The 14,114-nt window shown below is 46.6% G+C and overlaps 1 protein-coding gene across 7 annotated transcripts in view; it reads left to right on the forward strand.

Annotated features, from left to right (window-relative positions):
* Positions 1-13,180, forward strand: part of Creb3l2 (cAMP responsive element binding protein 3 like 2) — a 111,014-nt gene extending 97,834 nt beyond the window's left edge. For 6 of the 7 annotated variants that reach the window (XM_005082405.4, XM_040728547.1, XM_021234286.2 and 3 more), the window contains exons 9-12: positions 8,051-8,150; positions 8,390-8,516; positions 9,700-9,916; positions 11,679-13,180. In XM_005082405.4, coding sequence (XP_005082462.2) covers positions 8,051-8,150; positions 8,390-8,516; positions 9,700-9,916; positions 11,679-11,754 — 520 coding nt within the window. In that variant the 3' untranslated portion in view covers positions 11,755-13,180. Of the gene's footprint in view, positions 1-8,050; positions 8,151-8,389; positions 8,517-9,699; positions 9,926-11,678 lie in introns of all 7 variants that reach the window. The other variant, XM_021234284.2, reaches the window with a different exon arrangement.
* Positions 13,181-14,114: the final 934 nt, after the last annotated feature.

Raw genomic sequence — 14,114 nt, forward strand, 5'->3', positions numbered from 1 at the left:
GAGGACACAGACTTGATTCTCAGAACCTACATGATAGGTCACAGCTGTCTATAACTCCAGTGTCCTCTTACGACCTCTACAGGCAATGCCCATATGTGATGCTCAGGTGTAATAGAGACAAAATATCCATACACATAAAAAAATAAATAAATAAATTCACCCAGAAAAAAGGAGACAATACTCCACCCCCCACACACACCACTTCCTCTTTTTTATTTAGGCTGGAACCCCACAAATGACTCAGAAAACAAAAGAATGTAAAGTGTGAATTAAAGTTTAAGAGTGTTAGCTGTAGGTGTCACACTTTAAGGTAGTGAGATAGTTCACGTTCCTTCTGAAAGACCTTGATGGGATTTCTAATTGTTAATATTACCTTCTGCCACCCAATGGGGTAGATGTCTGGGGCTTTGGACTCGCTGGGGCTCAGAACTTGCCAGACACTAGCTGTGTCTGACTGCATGGAGGCAGGGTGGGGAGGGCAGCTTGAGGATAAATGTAGGTGGGTTTTGCTTCAAAGGGATATGAGTGTTTATCTATCCCATTGAGCCCCTGATTCGTGTGTGTGTGTGTGTGTGTGTGTGTGTGTGAGAGAGAGAGAGAAAGGAAGAGACAGAGACAGAGACAGAGAGACAAACACACAGAGAGCATGCACACATTGGTTAAGTTACATTGAGACATTTCTTTGAAAATCACTTCATATTTTATATTACCTACAGCAAACATAACACAAAACATATATATATGTTATAACTAATGTGTCTCTTTTATTCATTATTATCAGTCACTGTCAGTTGTTCCCTGATACTGTATTTTCTGTTTGATTTCATTTCACTGAAATGATATGGCAGTTACAACCCAACTGATCTCATGTCTCACTAAAGGTTCATGATCTGGCATCTGGAAAGTGTCGCTCTAGGTACTCATGACAATGCTGAAAGAAAGAAGGGAAGGGGGAGGGTGAGAGGGGGAGAGAGAGAGAGATCTCATCATCTTCTGAAGAAGGCTGATTCACCTAGAGAGTGGCTCATACACATATGTATACACAGCAACACAGCATGAACTATAAAATTCAGATTCTAGTAAGGTATGATATGAGATTTAATGGAAGGTGTTGGATAGAAGTTCTGTCCTACAGCCCTTTAGTCCCAAATAAACACTCGGAGGCTTCTATTAATTATAAACTGTATGGCCAATGGCTCAGCCTTCTTATTGACTAGCTCTCTCTTAATTAGTAACCAATTTCTGTTCATCTATGTATCTGGTCTTGGCTTACCGGTGAATGCCCTGGCATCTACCTTCCTGGTAGCTACATGGTGTCTCTCTGGTGACTCACTTTCTACATTCCTCTCCTCTCTGAAATCTCCTAGTCTGGTAGTCCCACCTACACTTCCTGCCTTGCTACACCCTGCCTGTCCATCAACTGAAACAGCTTTATTCATCAGCCAATAAGAGAAACATATTCACAGCATACAGAAGGACATCCCCTATCAGGAAGGTGTGTCCATGGCGAGGATGTTGGGTGAATCTCCCACTCCATAACTGGGATCCATCAGTGTATTCTTTTTCTTGGTTTCTGACTCCAATGGGAAATGAATTTCTTGACTGTTCAAAAGCTTATCTACAGTAACTGTATATCTTTTGTACTTACTATTGGTTCCTCTACATCTTGGAAATAAAGGATATAGAGGAAAAGAAAAATTTAGCCAAATATGAAGATAACAAACCAGACCACCATGTATTTTCCAGTTCCTGCAAGACTGAGTCTCGTACACTTGGATACTTTTAATGCTATGTCAGATTTTCTCTGATGGTCTGTGCAGGATACATTGTGATGCTTTATTTGGGGCAAGACTGCAAGCTTCCTTTGACAGCTCTTTTGAAAGGAAAGTTTATTGTACTTCACCATAGGACAAGAATCTACATTTTTCAATCAAGCATAGGACACTCCAGTTTAACAAGTTGTGAAAAGTCTGTTGGCCCAGATAAAAATGTATGTTAAGCGTGTTTCTCCCTCTAAATTAAGACCTTGATCCCAGAAGCCCAAGAATTCATTAAGTCATAATTTGCCATACTCACTGATGGTTCAAAATACAGTAATATGTGGGGAAGTGTGCACGGCGCTTTGGAGGAACATTGGGGCCTTATAGCTGTTTCTCATAACTCTAGTTTTAAAATAGTGTTTCTGTTTCTCCTGGTAGCTGCCTTTCTTATATCAAGTCCCTCAGGCTGGTTGACTGGCTATTGTCACCCAAGTTTTCAGTGCTGCAGGTGATGACATCTGTCCTGGTGGCATCATAGAATGCCCCACATCACCTCAGAATATTATATCTGTTCTAAGGCCTTCCAGAGAAGGAAGCTTGCTTAGTCTACCAGCCATGAAGAGACAGCAAATGCTTTTCAGAGATGCTTTGCTTTGGCAAACCAGATTCCCCTTGCAGAGTGATTCTCCCATGATGCTACTGGCTGATATGGTTAAGGGAACTAGCTTTGCTCAGTTGCCGAAGCACACAGCTTAACTCGATTAGTGGCATGGAGCTGTCATGGTGAAGTCTAAAGGTGGGCTCCCCCATGCTCAGAGCCAGCCTTCCTATCCCGCTGAGCATGTACCTGCTCAGCAACACTACAGCAATCCATCTACTTGGCGTCTGACCGAGGAACGGCTCTCATCTCTTCCATTTATCTAAATAAATGAGTATATTCTGGGTTTGACTTCCCGACACTGAAACTTGCGCAGGGCTCATTGGAGTCTATCTGTCACTTGCATTGTCTTTAATACACCGATAGCAGTTTCACAGAGAGTTTGTTTTCCTGTGTTGTTTATGACTGTTCTAAGGGTAGCATAAAAAGTCCTGGGTTCCATTATGGCATTCTCGTATATATCTCATTGTGTTTGCTTCTTATTGCTCTCCTTGCAGCTGTTCTGTCTTTCCTGCTTTCCAGCCATCAGTATCCATTACATTCTCTCCCCTCTCATGGCCCCCTTTCATCACACACATACATGCATACACGCACCTGCACACATGCACACGCATGTACATACACATATACACACACACACACACACATGTGTTACGGGATCCCACATGGGTCCCCAAATAACATACAGGACACTGTATTAATTATGAAGCTGTTGGCCGTTTGCTATGGTTTCTAGTTGGCTAGCTCTGACTTAAGTATTAACCCATATATTTTTATAAGGACTTATCTTTCCAAGGACGCAGCCTCATGCATCCTCTTCCCGTGATCACATGGCAATGACTCACTTCACTACATTTCCCAGAGTCCTCCTGGACTCCTAGTCCCACCTATCTTGCTTCCCTATTGGCCAACAGTGCTTTATTGACATATACACAGAAGGACTTCCCCCATCACACATGAATAGACATGCACACATATATGCATATACATGTACATATAAACACATACACACACATATATACACATATGCAGATACACATGTACATATATATTCACAGATATACATATATACACACATGCAAATATCCACACTTATACACACATATAACATAGGCATATACCATACACAATACATATACTCACATATACATTTATATGTACACATAGGTACACATATTCACATGCATAAATATACATACACATACTTACTCATATTTAGGTATACACATATATACACAGGTGCATACATATGCACACATGTATCCACACAGACACACATGCACATATACACACATGTATTCACACAGGTATACATGTGCTTATGTGTACACACATATGCATATACACAGGTACACATGTACATACACACACACATATATACATATACACATGCACATACACAATATTCACACATATATACCTGTATTTACATGTATCCACATACACATATATACACATGTACACAAACATCATACACATATATGCATACAGGTGTACATAAAGGTACAAATGAGCACATAATCACCTGCATGTATACACACATATAAACATGTACTCCACACATTTGTGTCACTATTACTGAATGTTAGCTGGGGATCACCTCAGAGCCATTGGACTGGCTGTTACCATAGCCCTCTACTTTTGCCTGGGTCTTGTTACAACTCTCCCTTCTGTGGTCATTTGTAATAGTGACATTTCATGTCTAGCCATGCACACAATACTCCAGTCACATGACTATCAAGTTAATGTGACTGGACATTAAGAGAATGTAATTAAGGAGTATTTTACTGTGAATTTTATTAGGTGTTGTGTACAGGACTTTGTTGTATATATTGGAAGGTATGCAAACTGCTCACTGGTTATGGCCTTCTCAGGCAACTACTCATTATTCCTAGAACTCACTTGCTCTTCATTTTCTTAGAGTGAAAACGGTGGATCTTGTAGGATTAGACATGAGTTCCCCCAGACTGTATTGGCTCACAGGAGCCTATGTGAATGCTTGAGATAGAGGAGTTATTCTGTTTCTCCCTGTCAGGATGCTTCAGGGCTACAGACTGGCAGGGCCTCTGGAGTGCTGCACATGCGCGCGCGCGCACGCGCACACACACACACACACACACACACACACACACACACACACACACACGCATCACCATTTCACTTCACCTTCACCAACCCCAGCAGGAAAAGCAGCAGCAAACAGCACGTCCTCAAACTGTTGCATCCTGCCAGAGTGCCAAACTAAAAGTTTGTATTTGAGACTGCATCATGCTTGCTCATCTTAAAGCTGTGGATTATAAACCGTTAGGGATCAGGACCCACTAAGTGACTGTTGTCATTTCAGCTGACTCAGTGTGTGATCGTCTTTGGGCGTGGAAAGCCTAAGCCGACGGATGCCAGGTGGAGCCCCTCCAGTCAGGGAGCTCAGCCTTCCCGGCTTCCTCCAGCCAGGCTTCAGTGACTTCCCCAAGCTTGCTTCTATAACTGGGTGCATTGGATAGAGGTTTGGCTTGGGACCTGTGGCATTTATCTTATCAAGGATCTGTAGGTGTATCTGCCTTGCCAGAATTCCCTTCTCAGGGGGAGACCTGGTGTCTTCTGGGAGAATATTTGTCTAGGCACTAGGGAGGTGCCTAGTCTTGCTGTGGCTTGGTGTGCCATGGCTGGCTGACATACAAGGGAAGACCGCACTCTCCTGGGGAGAGGGGAGGGGGCGTGGATTGGGGGGGAAGGGGAAAGTTGAGGGGAGGGACTGGGGAGAGGGGAGGGAGAATGTGATCAGACTGGGAAGAAATTAATTAATCAGTTAATAAAATAGATAAATAATAATATGGAAGCTAGGCAAGGACCATGGCGTGGGTGGAGAGGAAGTGTGGAATGTTTGATGGTAAGCAGGGACTGTGGACAAAAAATAGCCTGGACAGTTTTGCTTCTAAAACACCAGAGGACACTGGAGCAAAGTAGATGGCATTGGTACAACTTGGGAAGGGTCTGTCTAGCTGAAGATTGGGTGGCCAGAGGATACCTACCCCTGGGCAGAGTACGACTGAGTTTGCATTCTAGCTCAAGAGTGCTTAAGACAGAGTTGGCGCACCCAGAGAAAGAGTCAGCTGGCACCAGAAGCAGGGAGGCCCCCTGCTGTAGTATAGCAGGCAGCCAAGCCTTTGGAATTGACACCTTGCTTGAATATATGCCCCCAGGACTTCAGGGAGAGCCTAGCAAGGGGCAGGGGCTGGCATTGCGGATGACAATGTCTCCCCCAATGCTATGGCTTGCAGAATCTCAAGTCTGCAGAAGGGGCTCTACTCAGCCAGTGGCCACATCACTCAGAATTTGATGCTGTGGTGGGGCTTTGTGCTGTTGGGCAGTGCAGAGGTGTGTTCTGAGGAAGTTTTGGTAGAAGAAAGAATACGTTTAATGCTTTCTGTGCCGATATACAAGAAGGACAAGGACTCTATGTGTGCCCAGGGAAAGCGGCGCCATGACAGGCAACAGAGTGACTGTGGTGGGCAGACGAAGCCTATTTTCCGAACAAAGACTAAAATTACAAAGAAGATTGTGCTGAGGCTTGAGCCTGTTGAGCCCAACTGCAGATCTAAGAGGATGCTGGCCATTAAGAGATGCAAGCATTTTGAACTGGGAGGCGATAAGAAGAGAAAGGGCCAAGTGATCCAGTTCTAAGCTGATCTTGTTATGAAGACAATAAAATCACAATAAAAGAAACTCACCTTGGGGTTGGTCTTTTGGGAGGGAATAAACTAAAGTTATTGAGAAATTCCCTGAGAGAAAGAAAGAAAGAAAGAAAGAAAGAAAGAAAGAAAGAAAGAAAGAAAACATTTAGTGACAGAAGAAAGGTTCTACAGCACAGGAACTCTTGGTTATGAACTTTTAAAGTAGAATTTAAAATAGATATTCTATCGGTGTGTCTCAGCCTTGAACAACATGCAGTGTGCTTTTAAAGCATATCCTGCTTTGATAACTATTTACAGGTCGTGTCTAACCACATCTGGCCATGCTCTTATGTAGCCAAAAGGAAAGTATGGTTAGGTCCAGTAGCCTTCTGTAGGAAATACCATTTCACAATTCAATGAGATTATTCCGCAGAGCAAGAACCCAGAGGAGATGGGGCCAAAGGGGGATCTTTTGAGTTCAGAAAGTTTCTGTGGTGTGTACCGAGGACTGTTCCAATTGACCTACCAATCCCACCGCTACTTAAGCTGCAGAAGGGAAAGCTGTGCTTAAAGCCAGCCTGCCCTTGATTTGCTTAAACTGAGAGGACTCGAGCCCGTGATACTGGCCAGGGCAGGGTTGCAAAAGCTTACGAGTGTTTCCAGCATTTGAAAGCCATTTGGAGGGATAGCTCTGACGGGAAGCAAACCCTCAAGGAAATTCCAGAATTCTTGCTCGGCTCTGACACATGGCATCCTGGTGTGCATTTTTCTGAAAATCGTTTGACACTCAGGAGACTGTATTTTCTCATAACACCTTTCCGTTTTATCATGTACGCTGGCTTTGAGTGGAGGAGATAAGGTGAGGTGCTTCAAGCTAGTCACACTGAATTCCTGCGAGACACTAATCCAGGAGGGTTTGCTGCCAAAGCCCGGCTCCATCCTGCCATTCTTGGCTTAGGATTTACAGCGAAGTTCACCGACTACATCTTGATATTATAAAGAGCATATACTACTGTAGTCTTCTCTCAACCGTCACAGTTGTCCTATTTGGGGAATAGAAAAGTCCCTCCCCCCTTTCCCTGTCTCTCTCTCTCTCCTTCCTCCCTTTACTTGCAGTGTGCTCTGTATACACCCCTTACTCAGAGATGCCCCGGCCATTTCCAGTCACAGTCACCACCTCCGGCCACTCCTTCAGTTGTTCTCTGCTGGTCTTTGTTTGTTTTTCCTTCTCATGGCTTCGCTTTTATGGATCAGCATTTCTCCCCTCTAACGAGTCTCTTGCAACCACCGCTGCCCTAGGCTGTCCAAACTGTGCTGTAACACAATACCATAAATGGAGTGACTTAGCAACAACAGAAATTGATTTCTTACTGTTTTGGAGGCTGAGGCAGCCAAGATCAAGGTGCTGGCAGATTTGGTGTCTGGTGAGGGCTGCCTTATGGTGCCTAGAGACAAGGTAGCCCCTTGCTGTGTTGTCGTGTAGTAGAAGTGATGATGTCTGCTTTCAGCCCCTTATATGGGTACTAATCTTGTTATGAAGACTTCACTGTCAAGGTCTGGTCACCCCCCCCCCCCACACCCATGCACTCTCTGTATTACCATCGTATTGCAGGTTCACTTTAAACATATGGACTGGGAGAGAGGGGACACAGAAACATTAAAGTCTGGTGACCATCCACGAGTGTGCCCCTCTTCTTTGTTCATTAGCTGACAGACGGGCGCCTGCCTGTCAGGGTTGTTTGGGGACTCTTCTCTTCTCCAGAGCAGCTAAAGAATGGGGCAGGCTGTAGCACTGTCACCCAGGCTGAGTCTGAAGCTCCAGAGAGCTCTGCCGCGCTACGGTGCCCCAGGTGCGGTCCTCCGCCCCTCTGGACCCTGCTCAGATGCAGAGCCACCAGGACTTCACAGGAGCATTGCTGTCTCACACGCCCCTTCCTGGCTTTCCTTTGTCACCTTGGCAGGACACTGCTTCAGCAGCTTCAGAAGCTTCAGGCTCTGGTGATGGGCAAGGTCTCTCGAAGCTGCAAGCTAGCCGGCACCCAGACTGGCACCTGCCTCATGGTGAGTTTTCCCAGTTTCCAGATGCCCCTACCTTGAAAATGCCAAGAGTGAATGAAGCCAGAGAGACCAAGCATCTTGTCCCAAGGCTTCTCCTCTGGGGGTCATCACAGGGACGTGACTGGGGTATAAGCTGTCCCCTGACGGAGCGGGGGTCTTCCTTCTCCCAGTGCTTCCAGGTGGCTTGTCCCTGAAGGTCTGCTCCCCGCAGTCTAGTCCCCATGCTCTCTCCTCACTCCCAGGTCGTTGTACTCTGCTTTGCCGTTGCATTCGGCAGCTTCTTTCAAGGCTATGGGCCCTATCCTTCTGCCACCAAGATGGCCCTGCCCAGCCAGCATCGCCTGTCGGAGCCATACACAGCCTCCGTGGGTGAGTCATTAGCTTGTTTTGTTTGCCTGAAGTTGACTTTCCCAGCTTTCTGAAAGGAATCTCATCCTGAATCCCGATGTGTAAAAGTGGAGCGACTCCATTTGCAGGTGGGGTGTTCTGGGAGTAGGCACTAGACTCCCTTGTGTGGCACCAGAAAAGCTCTGATAACTCCCCCACCCCACCCCACCCCCACTTTGAGGTCTGATATGGGGGATTTGGCTCTTGGAAGACTGGAGAGTAAGGAGGATATTTAGTTTTTCTGAAATCTCATGATCGCTCTTGTGTCTCTGACTTGAAGTAGAATTCTACATTATGGCAGTAAGAGTTTGCAGCAAAATTAGAGAATTGGTCTGTCTCATGCCCAAAACTTAGAGAAGTCGGAGGCTCTGGTGTTCACATCAGCCTCATATACAGTTCTCCCCTTAGCCTATGATGTCTTTTGAGTATTTAGAAAATAGAGGGAGGACAAAGAAGGAATATACCCAAAGTGGCACAGCTGTGTTAGTAACAATACACTCAGTGTTAGGAGATGCAGGATTGGAGGAAGGGACAATTTTACCATCCTAAAAATGCCTGCGGATTTCAGTAGTTAGTATATCCAGGCCAGATACATGATACAATGTCATTCCATTATGATGCTTTCAGTGGCTTGTAGGGAAGTTTCTTTTCTGAGGGAAATAGCTCTAAATTTCAGAAGCTAATGGACACACAATCTCTATGCCCAGGAAATGACTAGAGTCATCTAGCTCTGTAACTGTCCCATAATGCAACAGAGATTGCCTCCCTCTGACTTTGGGGGTTGGCTTTGGGCTCTCTCTGCTTCCCGGGAATGCCTCCTCATTCAGCTGGGCTTTGACAACTCCAAGTGTTTAACCCACATTTTTCATGAGCTGGTTTCCCCAAGACTGTTATGGGAAGGGATGAGAGGCATTTTACTAAAGGCAGTGAGTGGGGATATTGACTTTGCATGTTGTTCTTCCAACCTATGTAATTGATGTAACTTTTGATGTCTAAACTCTGAAACCTGAAGTCAATACAGAAAGCCCAGCCCAGCTGGCACTCACCATCCCAGAGGACGGGAGCATGTTGTCATCAGCTACTGGCCTGGGGCTTTAGGAGAAAAGGGCATGTGTGGGCATCCTATGTTATCTTGCTAACATCCGTTGCTCTCTTCTTTCTGCAGTGAGGTCCAGGAACCTGCTAATCTATGAGGAGCATTCTCCCCTGGAGGAGCCATCGGGTCCAGCCTCAGCTGGAGAGCTTGGGGGCTGGGACAGAGGTCCCTCCCTGCTCAGGGCATCGAGGCTGGAGGCCCTGCCTGAGGTGGAACTTCCCCACTTCATCATCTCCAACGAGACCAGCTTGGAGAAGTCAGTGCTGTTGGAGCTTCAGCAGCACCTGTGAGTCCTATAGGTGCAGGCCTCGGGGCTGACTATGGCGTGTGAGGCAGCCCTGGCGGGGGGGGGGCATGCACTCTCCCAGAGCTCTGGGGACCCATTCAAAGCCCTGGCACTGGCACTGGGGAGAGTCTGCGGACAGCTGTTAGCAGGGCAAAGGTCTCACTGAGCTAATCCAGTGTCCACACCATCAGCCCAGAGCTGGCAGCGACAGCCCGATTGAGCAAGAGGGGATGTCAGTTTTCTCAGTCACTATCTCAGTGTGACAGGAGATGTGGTAGCTCATACCTTTAATCCTAGCATCCGGGAAAGTCTGTAATTCAAGGCCAGCCTCAGCTTCATAGCGAGTTCTCGGTTAGTCAGCCTGGGCTACATGAGATCCTGTCTCCAAAGCGAAAAAAAAAAAGCATCTGGTGACGTCAGAGAGCTTGTTCTGCAAATGCACCTTCAATCCAATTCTACAGTTCATTCTAACTAGAGGGAGAAAGAATGTTGTGCTGGGTATCAATATAATTAATGATTTACATGTCAGTGCACAGGAATCAGCTGTAGCTGCAGATGAAGTGCCTTTTGTGTGAAATGCTTGGGACCACAAGGTGTTTGGAATAGTTTCTAGGTGTTGGGATATTCGCATCTACATAATGAGGTATCCTGGGCATGAGACCCCAGTCTAAACATGTAATTTATCTGTGTTAGGTAATCTTAGGGCAGTTTGGGAACTAGGGATGTTCAGCCTGTAAACATTCGTGTATTTGCATTGAGGGACAGTGGTGACGAAACACAGTGTATTTCTTTCCCACGTTGAAAGTCATCCATATATGGCTCCAACTCTGCACACATTGCTCCTCCCACATAACTGGGGGTGGGGGTCCTTTTGAGAACATAATGGCTGATGGGATCTTATGGTACTGTTGTTGTAGGGGGGCACTTTGGGGTGCTCATCAGCATAGGAAGCATGCGTGTACCCTCTGCGTGATGTGTGGTGAAACTGATGAATTAGCTAATCTGTGCCCCTAGATGGCTCAGAAAGAGGGCTGCTCCAGGGTGCCTCCACGCACCAGAGTTCATAATCATGTGTACTTTTACATGTGTACACGGCACGCATGTGTTTAACACTTACTAGTACTAACAACTGCCAAATGCATTATTATAACAAACCTTTTAAGTGTCCCAAGATGTACAACCTTAATTTTATCCTGGAGCCAGTCCTGGAAGCCCTGGAGAGTGAGCTGTTGGATAACACGGCCTTTAGCACACTCTGCTCTCCTAGATCTGTGTTTGGAAGCCCCATTCAGATCTCTGAGTTTACTGTGATAACTCCCATCATAATTCTGGGAGACTTCGATCGTGTATCTCTTTTACAGTATGCATTTTGTGTTGTTTTAAGTTGATTCCTTAAAAAAAAATCCTTGTCTGGATTCTTAATTCTAGAACAGATGTCAGCCCCTATCCTTCTGCATTCTCCTTCCCGTAACTTACAGCATCAAGGCCATTAATAATAATAAACAGAGAACAGTTACTGAAAGCAATTTAAAGTAAGTCAGCATCAAACTAGCATGGGTCTCCACTGGGCCCAGAGAAAGTCGGGAATGTGGAGGTGAGCAATGACTAGTGGGAGATCTGGGGAGCAAAGAATAACACTGGGGGTTTGACAGACTCTGCCAGGGTCAGCCCACAAAGCTATAACTGACTCATGATACAGAGTCTGAGAATTTTAGCAAAACCTAGCGGCTAATACTTCTTTCTCCCTTTGATGCCTTCACAGGGGCAGCGGCAAACTGGAAGGCAACGAGACGCTCCAAGTTGTAGAACTTGAGAGGAGAGTGAACGCCACCTTCTAAGGCACCATCTCCATCTTCCTCTTCTCCTAACTCCAGCTGTGCGTCCCCAAACTGTCTCACCCATAAGCTTCTCCTTCACCCCTGGATCTTGAGGAGGATGTGGACTAGTGCGGTGTCTTGAGATGGGAGGCCAGTCTGGGGCTTTCTGCTCGTATGTCCCCATGGCTCTCCATCCCTTTCTCTTACTGCCATAGGAAATTATCTTAGGGGTGAGGTAGAGGTGGGACGAGCAGGCTTGTTTCCGCTAGTGTCATGAAGATAACGCATGACTCTTCCCTGTGAGACGTGACCCTTTCAAAGAAGACACGACTCCCACGTTCAGTTGAGACCCCAGGCTATAGCCACAAGTACGCCACAAACAGGATGCCAGGGAGTGGCGAAAGCATGACTCCTGGCCTCCCTTGCTCAGTAGGACTCCAGTGCGACCCTGCCCCCCACTGAGAGTACCAAAGTGTCATTCCAGTCTTCTCTGTCTGTTCTGCACCCTGGAGCCCTTATTGGATGCCCGCACAGGCAGAAAGGACTCCCACCACATCTTCAGGCCGCAAGTGCAATTCCTGAAGGCATCAGGCTCTCCTCCATGCCTCCCTGCCCACCGTGTTGCTTGTAGAATACCCCCACACCATACACACAGCCTGCGTCTCTACAGACAGTAGCTCTGTCTCCCTGGTGTCCCCACCCTATTTGTAAATAGTATTTATTAGCTTGCTGAAGCTCCCCCGCCGACCGTAGTAGAAAAATTCCGTGACCCCTTCTAACAAGCAGAGTCTTCTGCTGGTCTTTGGAACAGGAGAGTCCCCAGGATCTGGAACCCCCAGTCTTTCTAGTCGATGCCTCATTTTCTCCCTTTCCTTTCATTTTCAAATTGGAGACCTATAAAATAATCACTGCTGGGCAATCCTGTTTAGCATGTGCCCCCTGGTGGATGAATTCACGGGGAATGATGGAGCCCTGTCTTCTTGTTCAGGCTGCAGGCTCTATGATGTCTCTCTCTCTCTCTCTCTCTCTGTTCCTGCCACAGAGAAGGGAAGTCCTGCCCCTGACAATAGGCATGGCTGACAACCTTGCTAGCTTGTCCTGCATCCTGCCTGCCTGCCTCCCCCACCTGCTTCCCTCCCTCTGCCCTCTCTCCACCTGCCTCCACTGAGGGAAGGGAGGGGGACTGGTGTTGGTGACATTTATACACCCTCAGTCATACCTTTTACTGTCAGGTTTGGCTACCTTGCAGCTCATCCAAAGAGTCAATGAACCCCCAAACTCCTTTCCTTTTTTTATGATTAAAAAGTAAAATCTGTAGTTAAAAAAAAACCTTTTCTCTCTTTCATACGAATAAGAAATGGAAATTACTCTTTTATTGTATAAGATAGAAGATTCTTTTTAAGTGTTCCCCCACCCCCAGCTTGTAAAAAAATTTTTATGTAAGAAATGTGCTTACACTTTGTATTTTATTTTTAGCAATGGCTGAAGGACCTTTAGTTTTGGCCTCTCTCTCTCACACACTCTCTCTCTCTCTCTCTCTCTGTCTCTCTCTCTCTCTCTCTCTCTCTCTGACTCTCTCTCTCTCTCTGTCTCTCTCTCTCTCTCTGTCTCTCTCTCTCTGTCTCTCTCTGTCTCTCTGTCTCTCTCTCTCTCGCCCGCTCTATCTCCCACTCTCTCTCTCTCTCATTTCCCCTCTATCATTTACGTGGCCATTAGAGCCCGTGAAGAGGGATTATGAGCACACTGGCCCTCTCTCTCTCTCTCTCTCTCTCTCTCTCTCTCTCTCTCTCTCTCTCTCTCTCTCTCTCTCTCTCTCTCGCCCGCTCTATCTCCCACTCTCTCTCTCTCTCATTTCCCCTCTATCATTTACGTGGCCATTAGAGCCCGTGAAGAGGGATTATGAGCACACTGGCCCTTGCATTCTGTGTCACAGGATTTGGTGTTATTAGTGTTTGCTGTCATGCTCCATGAACAGCTTTCTATTCAGTCTGCTCTGGTCATCATAGGGAGTGCTCCTCCCTCCCTCCCTCCCTCCCTCCCTCCCTCCCTCCCTCCCTCCCTCCCATGGTGGGTTCCCAGCTGGCAAATGGCCAAGTTCACCTTGTAGCATATGAGACCCAGCTCAGGACCACTGCACCCTGGCAGCCCTGTTGCACACAGGACTGTCACTGTCCCTTACGCTCAGATGCCTGGACTGTACAGAAAGGAGAGTGGCTGGTGACTTGCTCCTTTGTAGTGCCAGATGCTTATGCATTGTAAGCATAAAGAATGCCTGTGAGAGCCTAAGAAGGGGTGGGGGGCGGGGGGCCCAGAATGAGTTAGTATGTGTGTGATGAGGAAGGGAGAGTTTGCAGTGAAGGCGGAAGTGGGGTTTTAGGCTG

This window comes from Mesocricetus auratus, unplaced genomic scaffold (assembly GCF_017639785.1).
Source record: "Mesocricetus auratus isolate SY011 unplaced genomic scaffold, BCM_Maur_2.0 Super-Scaffold_100019, whole genome shotgun sequence".
NCBI lineage: Eukaryota > Metazoa > Chordata > Mammalia > Rodentia > Cricetidae > Mesocricetus > Mesocricetus auratus.